This window comes from Mastigoproctus giganteus, chromosome 14, assembly GCF_048544385.1.
Source record: "Mastigoproctus giganteus isolate SK-2022 chromosome 14, ASM4854438v1, whole genome shotgun sequence".
NCBI lineage: Eukaryota > Metazoa > Arthropoda > Arachnida > Uropygi > Thelyphonidae > Mastigoproctus > Mastigoproctus giganteus.
In genome coordinates this window covers 83,638,309-83,658,200 of record NC_143588.1, presented here as the reverse complement: position 1 = coordinate 83,658,200, position 19,892 = coordinate 83,638,309, and the positions used below count along the sequence as shown (strand labels likewise).

At 35.4% G+C, this 19,892-nt stretch overlaps 1 protein-coding gene across 1 annotated transcript in view; it reads right to left on the bottom strand.

Moving 5' to 3' along the window:
* LOC150075304 (lymphocyte-specific helicase-like) overlaps window positions 1-19,892 on the bottom strand; it is a 156,571-nt gene that overhangs the window by 115,665 nt on the left and 21,014 nt on the right. Inside the window, exons 3-5 of the mRNA XM_090388439.1 lie at window positions 18,486-18,574; window positions 16,638-16,805; window positions 10,297-10,447 (exon numbers count right to left, since the gene is read on the bottom strand). Coding sequence (XP_090244565.1) covers window positions 10,297-10,447; window positions 16,638-16,805; window positions 18,486-18,574 — 408 coding nt within the window. The remainder of the gene's footprint in view (window positions 1-10,296; window positions 10,448-16,637; window positions 16,806-18,485; window positions 18,575-19,892) is intronic.

Below are 19,892 nucleotides of genomic sequence, written 5' to 3'. Positions count from 1 at the left end.
ATGAGATGGAGGGAAGGCTAAAAGTCAACCCACAAAAAAATTTAATTTTAAGGATTTAAAATAAAAGTATAACAGAAATTTAGTATATGGGCTTCCCATCCACCACTGGACAACCCCAAAATAGGATGCCAAGGATACCCTAAGAGCCATACCTGCACCTCGGCCAGCTTAATCTTGTTCCAAATACCAAATGGAAAGGAGCAGCATGACTTAGCCACAGTTGATCCTCCCAGATGAATTAACTAGTTGACTGTTGCTGAGTGAGCCAAACAGATTTCACCTGCCTTGACTATTGCAGGGTTCTAAAGTAGTGTATTGGAACCAAGCCCCCTCAACTACCTATAAAGCAATAGTATGGAAAACATATTGCTTGAACTACATTAAGCTACCATAAAAACTAACTCTTGTTTAAAAAAAAATAAAAAATAAAATGTATTTAGTGGTCAGTTATTACTGTATAACCTTCCTTGTCAATCATGTTTAGCTGTGAACATTTGTTTATCAACTGCCTTAAAGTTTACTTTTATAGGTTACTACTACTATTAAATATACACTCATGAGCCAAAACATTACAACTACCTACCTAATAGCATGTTGGGCCACCTTTCACCATGATAACCACTTGCACCCAGCATGGCATCAACTCCATGAGTAATGCAGAAAGTGTCCTCAAGTATTCTGGACAAGCTGGAAAATTTATAATTCAGCATCAGAGTGAGGCACTGGCATGGACTGGTGAATGCTGCATTCCGCAAACGTTTGGTGGAATTGATGTCGGGGAATCTGGCAGCCAGGGAAGCACATGAGATGCTTGGACGTGATCCTTGAACCATTTCTGACAATACGGACCTTGTGACATAGGTGTTGTATTGCTGAAAGAGTCCAGTGCCATCTTAATACACAGTTAACATGTAGGACAAAACTTGGTTGGAAACAATGCTGAGGTAGGAGCTGGCAGTGAGTGTGTGTTTGGTGGGGACAAGGAAACCCAGTGATGTACATGAAAACATCCCCCAAACCAGAATAGCACTGCTGTCAGCCTGTTTTTGTCCAACTGTGCACGGTCTGGTTGCAGCAATTCACTCGCTCACCATTGAATATGCACCCATCGATTGGCATGATGGAACCAGAACCTTAATTTATCAGGCCAGGCAACTCTTTATCAGTCATTCAATGTCCAAGAACAATGCTCTTGTACCACTGCAGGCAGAGGTGTCAATGACAGTTGGTTAAAACAGGAACGCGAACATGTCACCTACTCAGTAGGCCTGTCCACAAGAGTGTACTCTGGATGATGTGTCGAGAAACATTTCTCTGGTTGTAGCCTGCATCAATTGAGGGATTGTGAGGCACCTGTTGTCGTGAACAGGTATGCCACAAGTGAAATAAAAATTTGTTTCATCATGAAACTTCGTTCATTAAAAGCAGAGAAAAAGTAAGCAAACAGATTTTTCTAATTTTGAGTGACATCTGAAAAAAATTATCAAAATGTTAAGAAAAGATAGAGTGGAGTCCCATAGTAAAGTTTAAAAAAGTGGAAATCTGTAGCAGAATATTTTGGAATTGGATCATTTTAAACAACATATTTTATCAAGTGCAAGCATGTTTCTTAATGCAGTATTAGTTGCAGTAGTATAATTTATATTCCACTGGCTACCTCCTTTAGCTATATAGGCTATACTTATTGAAAGAATTGTATCCAAATTTAAAACTGCATAATTTACAGTTTTTAATTTGTTTCAACTTCCTTCCCAGTATTCAGAAACTGATCAGTCTCGCTGAGTAATTCTAAAGTTAATCAGTCAACAACTAGAAAACTTTTCGTAATGAAAATTCTTCAGCCATATGATCAATCCCAAGAAATCAAAATGTCATCTTCACTCTAGAAAAACTTTTCCTCTCAGCCCCATTATTGATGGCCACCAACTCAGGTGTTATTCTTTACTCAAAGCTAAGCTTTTTGGATCATATTTCTTATGTCCAATCAAAAGCACTCAGGGCATTTTAGAATTTAAAATGGTTCTCTGCCAAACACACAACAAGACCAGATAGACATTAATATATCAGAGAATATACCAGATAAACATTAATGTACTTCATTATCATGAAGTGCTTTAATGTCTATCTGGTATATTCTCTGTTATGCCTACTATGATTTGGTCTGGGGCCCTTATATCCTCCTTCAAGAAATTTGGAGTATCAAATATTGGGTACTGAAATTGGCTAATGGATAGTCCTACCAACTGAAAACCAAGCCTATATTGTATAGCAACCTTATCTCTACACCCATCACACACAGAATAAAAATTGGCAACTTAAAAAATGTTTATTAACTTAAGTATCATGATTCTGGATCACACTATACTAGAGCTAGTAGTTCGCGCGATGTCTGACAGATGTCGAGTATCACTGTGTTTCCCTTGAAAATTTAAAATATTCCGCGGCGCACAATTTGGGAACCGCTGTTTTATGCAATAAACATTTAATTTCATAATTATTTTCATTATCTTTTACGTTGTATAAGTTAAAAAGTTATTTAAAAGGTATTTTTAAAATTCTCTATGGGCATTCCAGAAGGTCAAGGACCAATTATAATTTTTCCTATTGATTATTTTATTCGATTAACCCGTTTCTGTTTTGCACTATGCGCTCGCGGGACGAGTTAATCGAAGCTAGCCTGTATTTTATTACGATAATTTATTGTGTTTGGTAATGTTTTGGTTACAAATGTGTGTTCAATCTTGGGTGGTCAGCACTAACCCTATTTTTCCCATAGGGCCTGTTGTTTATATTGCACGAGGGTTTCTAGGAACACAACTATCGTGCCATACGAGGACTGACTGTATGGGAATCTTTGCAATGCCTTTTACAGTTATTAAAGAATGTTATCATTATTTTAGGTCTTTCACTCTGGACATATTCCTGAAATCAGCATTACAACTATGTCCTAATTCAATGCAGTGCAGTAAGAACCTAAATAATTTCAACTGTACTAAGCTGAATTTTGGTATTAATGCAAAAAGAAAAAAAAAAAAAAAAAAAAGGAGCTAAACACTAAAACAAAATACCACATTTCTGAAAGTCTGGTTCATTAAAATGTTATATGATATATTACTTCTTATAAATAAGATGCCTTAAACTATAATCTCTGAAAAAATACTGTTACTTTGTAGTATGTATTTTTTATTTTATCCATTTATTACTGTTTTTAAATTTTATATTTAACTAAAATAAAGCTGAAATTATTACTCTGATATATTAGAAAAGTGCTGCAGAACTTATTTTGAACAATATTCTTAAAAATGAAATAATTTCAACAACAAAATCACTCATGCACTTCCAAGAAGTTCAATGTAACAGGACTTTATTTCTTACTACACTGACTGCCTCTTAAATGGTTCTGCATTGTGATGACAATGCCTTGCATGTCATCACTCATAATGCCAATGCTAATCAAATGTATGTGCAGGAATTCTAATGCAAACCACTAAGCAGTGTTTCTGGTGGGATTACTTCTGCAACACCACACCTGACTTCTATAAACATCAACAAAAAACTTTAAATCAATAATTTATTAGTACATTCGATACAGTAATAACAAATGAACAATGAAGGGTATGGGTAAGAAAAGTTTGTCCCAGCTAACTTGGGACTTTTCAGACATTGTCATTTTGCAGTGGCATCACCATGTTCAGTAATAATCTGACAAATGCTTAATTGTGGAGACTATGGTAAAAACCTAAAACAGACTGATTTTGATGTTTGGTAACAAAAATGTAGGTTATTTGCTAATAAGCACAAAGAAAGAAATATTTTACCATTTCATAAATATATATGTAGAGCTACCTATTTCACGTGTGGGCTCCCAAGGAATATGCAGACATATGTTTTTCAAGATAATTTCAAATAATGTGTCCACTTATATGGAAGCTGTCTTGAAGTTGCTAGTACCGGGTGGTTATAAAATAAGTTTCCCTATTCAAGAGACCCTAGTGTCAAAATGGTTAGAGATAGCTCTGTGAAAATCAATGGGTATGTCATTTAGGATATGGGGAAGCGATGCGTAGGAGAAAAAAAATTAGTTAAAATTTCTGCCACCAGGGGAGAAATTGGCACTGTAAACATGAAATGGAATACTTAACTTAGGATTAGATTTTAATATCAGAACTTAGAAATCTACAGATATTGTTCTATGTGCTTTCCTTCACTCAAGATGACATTCTGAAAACAGAGGACTGCATGCAACAGTTTCGTGTAGCATCTCATTGGGGATGTTGGCTATATGCTGTTTGATGTTTTCTTTCAAATTGACAAGCATCTGTATATGCCACCACGGTAAACTCTGACTTTTAGATATCCCCACAGCCAGAAATCACAAGGATTGAGATCTGTGATCGGGCTGGCCAGAACTGTGGAAAGTCTCTAGAAATGATGCGATCATTTCTGAATGTTGAATGGAGCAGTTCTTTCATTTGTTGCCAACGCGGGGAAGGGCACTACCTTTCATGAAAACTACGGTCTCCAAGCATTGCCTTTCTTGCAGAACGGAAATAACATGATCACTTAGAAGAGATCACATTATTTTCGAATCCACACCATCTTGTAGAAAGGCTTAAGTTCTGCAAGTTGCAGCATCTGGAGAATAGGCACCTGTGAGGTGATCTGATTGAGGTGTATAAGGCCTTGAATGGTTTGAGCAGGCTCAATGCTGATGGGATACTTCCGCTTGCTCAGATTAAGAACCTGCGGGGGGCACAGATTCAAATTGAGGAAAGACATATGTACAATAGATGTGCAGTAGTTTGCCTTTAGCCAGTGGGGTAGTTGATTGCTGGAACAGGCTTCAATCTGTTGTTGTGGAAATTGATAGCTTAAATAAATTTAAGGCTGAACTAGACAAACATTTGGAGTGACTGCATGGGTGAAATTGGGAAGTTTTTTTTTTTTTTTTTTGCTTTTTTTTTTGGCTGATGCTGTATAAGCTTGCTTTCTTGCATCACATGCCTCAACTAATGCTAATGCTGTAACGTATGGACTTTGTAGGTGTGCCTTCCAAGAGGCAACTACAAACAGCAGATGGATGAGAAGTTCCCCATATTCGGCAATTTTGTCCATTTACAGCCCCATGAAGAGTGAAATATGCTTCATCAGACCACAAGATCATTCGAACCCATGTATCATTGTTCCATACGAGCCAGAAATCATAGAGCAAAGTCTATTCATTACTGCTGATCGGAAGACTTTAGTTCTTGCACTACGTGAATCTTGTACGGGAAAAAGCATAAAATTATTCGAAGCATTATTCGAATACAGTAGACCAAGGAAGGTTCAAGTTTCTTGACCCACCTCTGGCACTACTGACTGGTAATGTTTCACATTTTGACCACTGCAACCATCATCCACTACCTCCGTTCCGATACATGGTCATCCCCCACCTGGAATTACCTAATTTCCTGGTCGCTTCAAATTTCTTTATTAATTTTCGAAGCCCAACTGATGCCAAAGGTCCTTTAAGTTTCTGATATTCACGTAGTGCTGCATTACAATTAATATTATTTTGAGAGGACAGTTTTACTAAAATAGCACGTTTCTTTTTGTGAGAGCCATAATAGTTATTGACGGTGGCATTGGCCTTTCTGCTTTTATCTAACAGGATGTCATTTGTGTAAGTTTTTTTTTTTTTTTTTGGTAGTTGTTGGCGCATCGGCTTCTGTGGCCATAATGCACCTCCCAAGGTTTTTGCAGTACTTTGATCCAAGCCCGAGGCGGGATTCGAACCCGCGACCTTTGGGTTGCCAGGCAGGCACTTTACCCACCCGGCTTTGTGTAAGCAGCGTGTCTTGAAGTAAATGACAACTTTTACCTATGTGCAGTGCTGTTTTTCCCCTGGTGGCAGAAAATTGAAGTAATTTTTTTTCTTCTACAAATCGCTTCCCCCATACCCTAAATGAAATACCCACCAATTTTCATAGCACTAACTCTAACCGTTTTGACACTAGTCTCCCTAATAGTGAAACTTATTTTATAACCACCCGTACATTCCACCCTCTGTTATTTGTGTTCTAATAAATAGTAACCACAGTTTTAATAGAGGGCAGCATAAAAATAACTTGGAAAATTGGAGGAGAGCATAATGCTTCCTATATTGTTGTCCAATTTTTAATTTTCCAATTTTATATCAACAGCTTCTAGAATTCAGATCCAGAAATTGTTGATATAAAATTAAGTGATACATAAATAGATGTACTTTTTTTTAAAGTAAAATTTATTTTTAAATATTTTTTTACAAGATTTGTGTTTTCTTATTGATTTTATTTTTTACAATAATTTTACTAAAATACTGGGATTAAAAAATTAAGTCAAAATATGGAAGAAATTAATATTTAAAAGCAATTTATGTACCAATTTTTGTAGCAATTTATGTACCAATAAAATGGTGGAGATTGAAAGAGGAGGGTTTGAGGAAGAAGTTTAGGGAAAAGGTGCTAAAAGGAATAAAGTTACCGGAAGACGTGCAAGAGTGGTGGAAGTTAAATAGTTGTATCATAAGGAAAGTTGAGAAGAGCTGTTGGGGAAAACATCAGGAAAGAGATTGCCGAAGGGAAAGGAGGCTTGGTGGTGGAATGAGGACGTGCAATCGATGATAAAACAAAGGAAGGAGATGAAGAAAAGATGGGATTTAACAGGTAGCCAGTAAGATAAAGAAGCATATAAATTAGCAAATAAGGAGGCAAAAAGGGCTGTGGCAATAGCAAAGGCGAGGGCAGTGGACGAGGCCTATGGGGAACTGGAAAGGAAAGATGGAGATAGGCAACTGATGAGAATAGCCAAAGCAACAGACAAGGCATCAAAGGACTTCTCATCAATAAAACAGATAAAAGATGAGAGGGGAGTGGTTATACAGGACCAGGAGAAGGTTAAGGAAAGGTGGAAAGACTATTTTAAGAAGTTATTAGATGAGGAAAACCCAAGAGCATTATGCGAGGATGGAGAGACGAATGAAAGAGTAGTGGAAGGCATAAGCAGGAAAGAAGTGGAAAGCGCACTCAGGAAAATGAGAGGGGGAAAGCAGTAGGTGTTGATCAGATACCAGTAGAGGTATGGTGAAGTCTGGGAGAAGAAGGGATCGATATCCTATGGGACTTTATGGAAAAATTGTGGCAGCAGGAGAGAATACCCGATGAGTGGAGGGAAAGTATACTTGTGCCAATCTATAAAGGAAAGGGTGATGTGCAGGAATGTGGGAACTACAGGGGAATAAAGTTAATATCTCATTCGATGAAGATCTGGGAAAGAAGTGTGGAAGGAAGGATAAGGCAGGTGACGGAAATAGGAGAGGAACAGTTTGGTTTCATGCCGGGAAGAGGAACAACAGATGCGGTCTTTGCTTTAAGGCAGGTGATGGAAAGATACAGGGAGATGCAAGTAGAGTTGCACATGGTGCACATGGTGTTCATAGACCTGGAAAAAGCATATGATAAAGTGCCCAGACAAGAGGTATGGAGATGCATGAGGGAGAAGGGTGCATCAGAAAAGTACGTAAGGCTTGTGAAGGAAATGTATGAGGGAGCTGTGACTCAGGTTAAGAGTAGTGTAGGTATCATTGAGGGGTTCTCTGTAGAAGTTGGACTGCACCAGGGATCACCTCTTAGCCCATATCTGTTTGATCTGGTAATGGATGTGTTGGTGAAAGAAGTGAAGAATAGAGCACCATGGAGTATGCTGTTCACGGATGATATCGTACTGTGCAAACCATCCCAAGGAAAGGTAGAAAAGAAATTGGAGGAATGGAGGAAAGCGTTGGAAGAGAGGCATGAGGATAAGTTGTTTTTTTTTTTGTTAGTGCATCAGCTTCTGTGGCCATATTGCACCTCCCAAAGTTTTTGCATTTTGTACTCTGATCCAAGCCTGAAACGGGATTCGAACCTGTGACCTTTGGGTTGCTAGGCAGGCACGTTACCCACCCAGCTAGTCCAGTCGGCATGAGGATAAGTAGAACAAAGACAGAATATATGGTATTGAATGGAGAAGATGAGCGCTCTATAAAACTGCAGGAGGAAAAGTTACCATCAGTTTTGAAATTTAAGTATTTGGGATCGAACGTTGAGAGGGATGGAGGATTGAGTGCAGAAATACAGCATAGAGTGCAATGTGGATGGTTGAACTGGAGAAAGATGAGTGGGGTGCTGTATGATAAGAAAGTAAATTGTAGAATGAAGGGAAGAGTATATAAAACTGTGGTTAGACCCGCATTGATGTACAGTGCTGAGACATGGGCGATTACAAGGGCCCAGGAGAAGAAGATGGAAGTGGCGGAGATGAGGATGCTAAGATGGACGTGTGGTGTGACGAGGAAGGACAGGATAAGAAATGACTACACCAGAGGTACGGTTAAGGTGGCCTCTGAGTAAAAAAATGCAGAAATCTAGGTTGAGGTGGCTTGGACAGGTGGAACGAAGAAGTGAGGAGTATGTGGGGAAGAGGTGTGAAAAGTTGGAGGTGATAGGGAAGAGGAAGAGACCTAAGCTGAGATGGAAGGATAAGGTAGCAAAGGATTTAAAAGAGAGAGGAAGTCCAGGATAGGGAGGAATGGAGGAAAAGAATTAAGGATGGAAATGCTGACCCCATATAAACGTGGGAAGAAGGCGAAGATAAAGTAGAATAATTTATGTACCAATTTTTAATTTTAACAAAACTGAAAAATTTCACAAAAAAAAAAAAACCCCATAGAGTCCACCTCAACTGACTACAAGGAGCCACAAGTGTTCAGGCAATTCACTCATGAAATGGTTAAGTATGAAAGTTATAGGTTTTTTTAAATCGATAATTTATTAGTATTTTTTGTCCCATAAAAAGAGCCATTTGGAAGAAATTGTTTATTTTGTAAAAGGAAAAAAATTTGGAGATTAAAAAAAAAAAATTAAGAAAGCCCGCACAGCTCGCTCTCTCTCTCTCTCATAACAGCTACACTATCAAGGGGGTCCATTGTTTGTTTTCTTTTCCTCTTATGAAAGAGGCCAAACTTATTTCTCAGCATATGCAGATGAGTGTAAGCCTCCTCCTCTCACAGAAACACTATTCTTAACACATTCACTTATATATGCCATTTTACAGTTTGAGGAAGAAGAGTGGGGCATATTATAGTCCGTGTTGATAACAAATGTCTTCAAATGAATTATAGGAATTTCAATGACCACAATTTATTTAAAAACAATTTCATTCACAGTTCAGATGTGTGAAATTATGCATTTAATCTAATCTGTTTCCCTTAATTTTTGTCTTAGTATAGAACAAAATTTACAGAAAGCTTGTTCAAAGCTAACTGGGACAGTTCAAAGCTAACAACAATGAAAAGGACCAACTCGTTTTATCAAATGCAGCTTTTGATTCCATGGAAAAAATAGTAGATAAACCTGTTTCACATAAGTAGGACTACAGATTCCTCTTCTGCGCAGGTGATACAAACTAAATATATATTTTTATATATATTCTCTAGTTTGTTACAAAAATGAAAAAGGAAGAACAGTGGCAGTATGGATATAAGAAAATTTTCTTTCAGCTAAAAGATCATTAACTGTTGGAAAAACTTACCACCCAATCTAACAGAACTAGGCACCTTACATAAATTTAAGGAGGAGTTGGACAGACAGATAAATGAAACCAAAAACTTTTTTTTAAAGGCCAATGTTAAATAGTCTGGCTTCCTTGCATCAATCTATTTTAACCACCCACAGCTCTGACATCTCCTTGCAGAAACTTTACATTAACTAATGATCATATTAAAAATTCCTGTGAATAAATACAACAGAACATAACAAAGGATGGACACTGAGTAAATTAAACAAATACTAAAATTTTAAGTGTGGAACTGTATATAAAGAAAATGCAAAGCCATAATAGTAATTGAAACACCAAACATTTCAATCATCATAAAGGATGATAGTACAGAATGCTAAATGAAGAAAGTAATCAAGATTTTCATTCTGGATAACAATATACCTAACAAAAGATGTTACAACTTTGGAGTCATTTTATACAAACCATCTTAGTAATACAAAGATAAAAAACAATAACTTCAAAATACAAAGTAAAAATAAATAAATAAAATAAAATAAAAAAAAAGGGCATAATAATATATTATTAATATATTTAATAGTTAGAAATAATAAATAATGATATTAAAACTGTTAGCATCACTACAGAAATACATTAAAAATAAAGGGGTACCTTGAATCAGCAAAAATTTTTTAAAAGATTTAAATGGCCTTCGTATATATAATAAATATTGCTACGTACTATATTTCGGTGATGGGTTTCCTAGGATAGCTTCCTCAGATAAAGCCACACTTCTATCTGCACTAATTTTTCTCTTCTTGTATGTTCTTTTATTCACAAGTGCATTGCTAGATTGCTGACTTTCAACTTGGTATGTGTTCAAATCTGGCTCCTAAAATAAAAGCAACTGGAGGTAAATCAATTTAAGCCTAAGTTTAGCAAAAAATAAATAAATAATAATAATAAAAAAAAAATTTTAATTTTTTTTCCCTCGTAACATTACCTATTGTTGAAAATTTAGCCTATTTATTTTCTATCACAACAACAAAACTCAATTGCTCTTACAAAACTGACAGATGTAGGCTACTCTACAGACATTCTGTGGATCCTGTGAAAATCACACAAAAACAGCTTGTGCTGGACAATCCTTGTTTTTTAATGTGTAACTCTAGAAATATTTATGCACTTCCAAGCATTTTTATTTGAAGTGTGTAGTACAGTTCAAAAAGTTACTTAAAGTTCTGGTTCAAGTATCAACTGCAGAGCTGCATTAACTCAAAAAATATTCTAAAAATTCAATCTATGTATACGTGAAACCAGGGATACCTGTAAATTTATATACAGGTATCCTTCAACACACACACACACACGATTTCCCTCAAGTCACCTCCCCACTCCCTATTACAGGAGTGTGAGTTTAGTGCAACCAATTAAAGTTCTTACTGGTTTATTTTTTTATGGTGCCTTGTTTTTAAGCTTAAGCATATGTCAAAAATTCTTTTCTTTTTTTAATGTATTTTTAGGTTATTTTTGCAGAAGTGATATCAGAAGTAATATCAGATTTATTCTTTGGTATGGGTACCCAGGTAAATAAAAACCCTTATCTAAAACTTATGGTCTGATTTCTGCCATATCAATTATTTACCCCCACTCAACTGTTTAGTGTAATTTTCTAGTCTCATTCTGTTGGAATAAGTACACTTGCAAAGAAGGCTCACTACTACACAGTAAACTGTGAATATTATTTTCAACTGTTAAGGAGTATCAAGATTTGGAACATTAATTACCTGTCTTATGACACAAAATAATGAGTGCTAATGCATAAAAAATCTTATTCCTCTCATTACACAAAGTGGATATATAAAGTCACCTGAATGATTCTTCTTTTTCAGCCAAAACATCATTAAATAAAACATGTTTAAAAATACACACTCACTTTAATTACAGCAGGTGTACTATCCAACAATAATATATCCAGATATATGATGATTGCTAGTGAGTAATATAGAGTTGGTATATGATAGTACAATTCACTTCTTCTGGACTGACAACTTTCAGTTCACTGTTTTTCTCCATGATACCCTATTTCCTGTTCAATTTTTAGTCTGAGCCATAGAAAATCATCTATATCGTACTTTCTCACTTTCTGTTAGTTCTGTTTACTAACATCTGTTTGTTCCGATTATTTTTCTTAAAATGTTCATTTCTAAAGATTCTAATTTTTGATCAGTTCCTTTATTTGTTATCAAGCTCTTGGCTCCACAGGCTCAAAAAAATCATTACAAACATGGTTTTTTAAAACTAAACAGCTAATTTTGGTTTTTGCCAATTTCTCCTTTGCTCAACAATTAGTTACACTGACTATCTATAGTTAGTTTTAAATAGTTCCTGCTTTACTTATTCTACCATTTATTTCAATAAATGGCTGTTCCTGGATACACAAAATTAATAATTACTTATTCTTTTCAATTTCTGGTTATTTAATAACTCCAAATTTTTATTCTCTCTCAACTTTCACAACTTTTGTTTTTCTGCAATTAATTTTCATACAAAATTCTCTATAACCTTAAGTTATTCAGAAATTCTTAAAATATTTCAACTGAACTATTGTTCAACACGAGCACAACTGTCATCTGAAAGTAATGATCCAAATTTTACACCTACCACACTAAACTTTGATATTAACTTGCATTTTTTTTATTATTATTAAATGGTCCAGAAAATTGAAGCACAATAAAGTGCATTTGCCAACCCGCACTGAACCATCATGGCAGATTATGGTCCATTTCCCTCAACATGAATTGTTGAGGAGGCTTCCATCCTGCATTAGGTTGATAATGGCTGCCGTTTTTTTTTTTTTTTTTTTTTTAAGTGCAGCTCTACCTCAATTCCAAATTGAACCTTAACTGCTTTCCAAAGCTTACTTCAATCTTCACTGCAGATTTGCACTTTATTATAAACTTTTTATTTCTCTTAAAATATTATCCTTGATTCAAACAGTTTTTCCTGTTTCTATCATGCTCCCTCCATGTAAACTCATGGCTATCTTTATGCTGAAATACTGTGTTTGTAATTTACCCTTTAAAGGGCAAGTTCCCTGAATATGTCTGGGCCCTAAGCAGCAAAATTTACTGCTAGAAACCAGCTCTGTGAAGCAAGCAGATTCACGATTAGGTTATTTTGAAAATTAATAAAAACGAAAACTTTGTATATAATATTAATACAACAGTATAATATATTTATTTTAAAATATACAGAATATTGAAAATATATTTAAAATATATATACAATAAAATATAGACAAATGTATTTTATTATTGTATTGGGTAGGGGTGCTGACCTGTCAAGTGTAATTTCAATGGAAAAAATTGAGAATGCCTGCAAGGTATAAGCAGATTACCTGAAATTAAATGAAATTAAGATTAACATAAAAATAATAATGATAACAAAAATGGTACCTAATGCAGTGGGTCCTAGGACTTTTAACTACTACTTCTAAGGGTCGGCAACCAAAACTGTAGGAGCCACCATAATAAGCAGGGTCTCTGTTTCTGTTATGATGTATACATACAAAACACATACATCATAGCCGACCTAACAGAGACCAAAAAAAGGAAGGAATAAAATTCAAGCATAAATAAAAATAAATAAAGTTAAAAGGCTAAAATAATGCCGATTAAATCCTGTTAAAGGAAAATTGAATGAAAGTTTGAATTAACAAATGAAGGCAAAAAGCCCAGCATGAAATTTAAACAAAGTAACTTAAGATAAAGGAATAGTCAGGTTTCTGACTACTTACTGTTTGCATAGACTGGAATTGGTGAAATTAGCTGAGTGTGATGAATACAGAGCTATGTCAAAGACCAAAGATGAAATCCGACAGTTCTCTGTACAGTATATTTATATCAGCTGAAGTAAACTTTTTTTTTTTTTTGGTAGTTGTTGGCGCATCGGCTTCTGTGGCCATAATGCACCTCCCAAGGTTTTTGCAGTACTTTGATCCAAGCCCGAGACGGGATTTGAACCCGCGACCTTTGGGTTGCTAGGCAGGTATTTTACCCACCCGGCTAGCCCGGTCGGCGAGAGGGGGGAGTGAATTGGTCAAAGTGAACCGTACCTGTGTGACGGGGAAGTAAGCAATTACACAAATGAGGCAAAGTGCCAGCAAAGGGAAAATCAATGACTAACAAGATATTGTAGAAAAGACACTAAACTTTGTTTAAGAATAAAAAAAAAAAAAGCGATAGCAGAGGAGTAGCATCTCAATATTGCTTTCAGCCAGCCTAATCACACAAGAGAAATAAGTTGTAGTTATTAAGGACAGCAGAAAGTAATTGGAAGAATGGGAATATAGTTGTATTTGGGATGTCCGAGGTTGCAAAACCTGTACCAAAGTCGATCCTAGGACCCACTGCATTAGGTACCATTTTTGTTATCATTTTTATTTTTATGTTAATCTTAATTTCATTTAATTCCAGGTAATCTGCTTATATCTTGCAGGCATTCTCAATTTTTTCCATTGTAATTACACTTGACAGGTCAGCACCCCTACCCAATACAATGATAAAATACATTTGTCTATATTTCATTATGGTTGATGGGTATTTCTGCTATAACTAGTAGTGCTCCAGATCCATAACCCAGTTTAATAATTTAATACTTTTTCTTGCTTGTTTAGATGTTCAGTAATGTCACTATATCCTATTATTTTTATCGATACAATAAAATATACTATAAGTCTTATTCTGACTTGGTTATTCAATATTAGAATGAAACTGCATTATCAAAAATCTTTGCTTAAAAAAGTCTCAAAAAAATAAAAAACAAATAAAAAAATGTAAAAACACTTGTTACATCTTTTTTTGATGTAATACTCTTTTATATCTAGTTGTGCTCACACTTGATTCAATTTCATCAACTTCTAGAATCTAAATTCTACAGAATTTCAGCTTTTGTAAACCAAAATCAGATGACAATGACTAACTGGCATAATCTCCTCCTCCTCTGATTTAAAATCTATTTTCATAATACCATCTATTAAAAACTCTCTACAATTACTCAAAAACAAAGGTAGGATGGTAACACTTACTGCAAGGTGTCAATTCATATACAAATAGACATTTGAAACATACTTAATGCCTTGAAAAACGTATATACCTGTACATATCTATTTCTCATGGCCCACACACAATGTATGTACATGTACATACTCTGAACAAGGTTAAGAGTGCACAGCTTACATAAAATTTTAGTAGCCTTTTATTACTGTTAGGTTTATTTTTCTCTCCACATTTTCTTAAAATATCGCTCTATATTCAATTGCCAGTATGCAACTGCCTATCTTTTCCTGCTATTTCTAAGATATATATATATACATACATACATACATACATATATACATACATACACATATATATTTATCCAACCATCCAACTTCTCACCTTAAATTTTGCCCAATACCTTCACCAGATAATGCTTCCCAGACAATTGAACTTTCTTTCAAACTAGTTCTAAAAGCAAGTGAATTCTTGCTTTACATGTTTTTATATTTTTATTCTATTATATTTTAGAAACGTCCTACAATCCAAAAGTACAAGGCTGAACAGTGGTCTCTTTCTCTCTCTCTCTCTCTTTTTTTTTTTTTTTTTTGTTTTAGTTGTTGGTGCATTGGCTTCTGTGTCCATAATGCACCTCCCAAGGTTTTTGCACTACTCTTATCCAAGCCTGAGGCGGGATTCGAACCCGCAACCTTTGGGTTGCCAGGCAGGCACTTTACCCACCCGGCTAGCACAGTCGTCACGGTGGTCTCAGCAAGCTGTGCACTTTTACAAGTGCTTTTCAAGGCACCTCCATAGCCGGGTGGGCAAGAGCTATTTGTTTGTTATTTGGTTTTTAGGAGCATTAGCAACTAAGGCCATATTGCTCCGTGAATATCCGGTGGTCATTCCCTGACCTTTCCATATTTGGTGGTGACGGGCTCGAACCCTGGTCTAATCAAGAAGCGTGTGCTACGCACTGTTGCTGCTCCTTTCCACCTGGCTACGGAAGCGCCCGGGGTTTGAGTCCGTCACCACCAAATATGGAGGATGCGGAAAGGTCAGGGAATGAGCACCGCATATCCCGGAGCAATATGGCCTTAATTGCTAATGCTCCTAAAAACCAAATAACAAACAAACAAGTGCTTCTCAAAATATTTTTTTCTAATTTCAATGCAGAACAGTGTAAAATGCATATAAATATGTATGTGAAAAGTACAACACATTTCACAGAACTGTTAAAGTTTTGATATGAAAATGCTCTCAAAGACAGTCTAAACCATCTGGTAGCTCAAAAAACTTCCATATATTAATTAAAAAAAAAAAAAAAAAACCTCTAAACCCTTAGGGATATGGAAACATAATTAGACAAAGACTTTTTATATACACAACATACAAGGGTTCATTTTCTACCCTAAGTGTAGTACCACAGAGTTGGTATGTTCCTCTGGGGTTCTACCCACATGCAATATTTGCATTTGTCAATGTTAAACTTCAGTTGCCACTTCTCAGCACAAATTTTCTAGATTCTGTTGCAATAGCACACTGTGTTTACTGTCGTTAACAACTCTTCCAACCTCTACACTAAGCCTGATATAGCTCCATGATTTTTTTAATTGGGTTAAACTTTTAGTCAATACTTGCAGTATAGAGCACTGATCAGAATTTAAAAATGAAATGTTAGTCAAGTCACACTGCTTTCATATAATTGAGGGGCGGAAGGAAGAAAATTGTGTGCGTGCGAAAATGGAAAATGAGTACCCTCTCCTTATTGTACCCAACTCTGATCATGTTCTTTTCCTTATTTCATTCACACAAAAAAGTATGCCCACTTTTACCACAGTAGTATAAATGCAAAATGAAAGTAACACCATATAACATTATTAAATTAGTTAATATTAACAATCTATTATAATATAATTACTACTACAATAGTTATTAATAAATACTACATAATCCATTTTTGGTATAGCAATAAAAATAGATAAAATTTTTCAAGTCACTTAAAAAAAAAGTAACAATAAAATACAAAGAATGTTATCAAACCTGATTTTTTAATTTCCCATTATGTATTTCAGCTTCTGACTTTGTGTGCTGTGTCTGCTCTTTTATTCTATGCTGTAAGAATTCAGCATAACAGCTACTACGATATAATAAGGTATGCAGCTGTTGAAATCGCCATTCTTTGTCATCAGGTGTGTCTTTCTTGGAAGCCTTAAAAGAGAACGTATTTTATGAAATTCAAATGCACTTGGATAGAAAATTATATGCTGGGTCACTATAATTATAAAGTGCACTACTTTGGCCACAAGCAAGTAATAAATGATGAATCACCCACTCAGAAATGAAATCTGAAATAACAAATGTGTACAGAAATGAAAGGCACAAAAAGTTCCAAAAGTAACATCAGGATATATACTTGACATTGCATGCAGTCAGTGTGCAAAGTAAATTTCATAATATTACTAGTTACATGTGTTGGTCAACATAAAAAAATGAAATATCATGCTTTCTTGAGCTCTTTACCAAAACAATAGTGCTTCGGGAGTACTGATATTTAAAAAAACTTAAGCGGATTGTTATTCCAAAATGAAGAAATTCAAAGAAATAAGTCACTGTCTGCAGCCCTGGGCAGAGGCTGCTGCTCAATTGAGACAGCAGTCTCTGCTGTTGTCAAAATCGCTGTTGCTACAGCCACTGGTCTCACACAAAATGCATACTCATATGCTAGTGGCAGAGTGGTGTCACAACAACTAGCTTTTCCATGGGTAACAGTTTGAAAAGTATTTTTTTCCGTCCTGCAATAGTTTCCTTACAGGATTGTGAAATGCACCGACTGACTCCAAGTGATCCCAACTTTGCTCTACTTTTCTGGTTAAGATGAAAGTGGATGAATTGACCTTGGAACATCTTATGGATTGATGAATGTCATTTCCAACTAAGTGGCTATGTGAATACCCATAACTGTCAGGTATAGAGAACATCGCTGACATGTGTTACTGATGGAGTTCTTTCCAATACTCATGTTACTTTTGGTTTGCAGTTCAGAGCAAACTTCACAATTGGACCATTCTTCTTTGAGGAGGTCTGAGCACGTGGTCCTGAAATGTATACAGCTGCAGGTGACAGTTACTGTGATCTCTGATATTATACAATTTCTGCCTATCAATGGGGAGGTTCAGACAACTACCTTATGTAATATGGTGTGACCTGCATACAGAGTGGCCAGCAAAACCATTCATTCAGGCCAGATTTGATGATGACTACATTTCCTAGCATTTTGCATATGCTTGGCACCTCAATCTACAGACCATAATCCTTGTAATTTCTAATTATATATTTCAAGGATAGGGTTTATCAAGGCAATATTCAGTCCCTGGTTGACTTGAAAGAAAGCATAACAAGGTATGTTGCCAACAGTCCTGTGATATGCTTTGGGCAATAGCCATTCACGATGGGTTTACAACAAAGCCCACGTTGGGCTTACAACTTGATTAGCCTCAATTTCAAAACATGTTATGCCAAAATCGTGTAGAAATTTGGCAAAACAAGGGGTTTCATCTCATTAAAAGGAAAACTGCCAAATTTAAAATTAAATTTAGTATTAATATAAAACATTACATGAAATTACCACCTGTCAGTATGAAACCTTCAATTTAGATATTATACATAAATATTCAGCAACTGCTCTGACAAGCAGTTATTTCCCTTTGAAAAAAAATGCTCTAGCTGTCACAAACACAATATGTTTAACTGAAATAAGTGTATCTAGGTATATAGCCTCTTAAATTGTATGTATTTATAAGATTTCTGTGACAGACAGAAGCAAACTGATAAAAAGAAATGATAAAAAATAAATAAAATAAAATACTGAACATCATTTTATTACCTTACCTTAATTAATTTTTTTTCTTCTTTCAAAGACTCGGAATGCAGTCTTTCTTCTTCCCTGATCATATTTTGGGAAACTGAGATGCCATTTTCTGAAGAAGAAAATAATAAAATAAATATTGAATATTATTATCTTAAAGATCTTAACAGCACCAATAAAACTCCAAAATTATGAAAATACAAGGACTTGGTATTAGTAGTAGCAAATGATGCAAGCTTATAGAGCATCAGCAAAAAAAAAAAAAAAAAATCATTTCACCTATCCATCCCCTCCAATAGCTTCTGTATTTCTTCCTTGAATTTATTCAAACTATTCACTTCCAAAACAACAGATGGAAGGAACTAGCTTCCATCCCACAACCACCCATTGGCCGAAGGCAAACTTCCACACATCTATTTTGCACCATCCTCAATTTGAATTTATGCCACCGCATGTACATAGCCTGAACAAAAGGAAGAATCCCATCAGCACTGAGTTTTCTCAAGCCATTCAAAGCCTTAAACACCTCAATCAGATCACCTCACAGGTGCCTAGTCTCCACATGCTGGAATTTGCAAAACTGAAGTCTTTCTTGGTAAGGCACCCCTTAGTTCCCTTCACCAATCTCATTGCCCTTCATTGCACCCATTTCAGCAGCTGTACATCCTTCCTGAAATGAAGCCTCCAGACCTGTACGTAATGGTCAAGATGTGGCCTAACCATTGCCTTATGCAATGGTATAATCACCTCCTCATCCCTGCTAGCAAAGTTCCTACATATCGGAACTTTGGTCAACTAATGGTCAACTAAATTTGTGATGTGATCTACTTTTTTTTCTTCAAAATGTGCCGCGATCTACCATCTCAAGAATTTTATTGCACATGGTTAAAAAAGTTAATCAACACATATTGAAAAATGCTGTTTATAAATTTTAAAATTAAATACAATTCAGAATTCTTATTTTAAATTCATATGTATTTAAAATTTTAATTTATGTGAAGTTTGTGTCTTCAAGTCATCTGCCAAGCTTTCAAAATCGGGGATATACTGTATAAGGCCAACTGTAAAGAATCTTCTATATGCAGTTTCATAAGAGTAGAGCGATTCTTCTTCTTTGTTTGGTTCAAATACGAAAAGGCCAATTCACATAGATATGTGGAACCAAAACAAAAATTTAAAAGTTTACTGCATTTTTTTTTTACATTTGGGTACTTTTCTCGGCAAACATATTTCCAAAAGTCTTCTGATGATCTGGTTTTTAGGAAGATATTGTTTCGCAATGTAATAATTTCATTTTCAAGTAATATTTTCTCTGTGTGAAAAATCTCAGCGATTTTTTTCTGCAATTTGTTTTGTATCTAAGTCAACGTTAAATTGATAAGAAATATATTGAACAATGTCTTCAATTGTTTTAAAATCACTGAATCTGG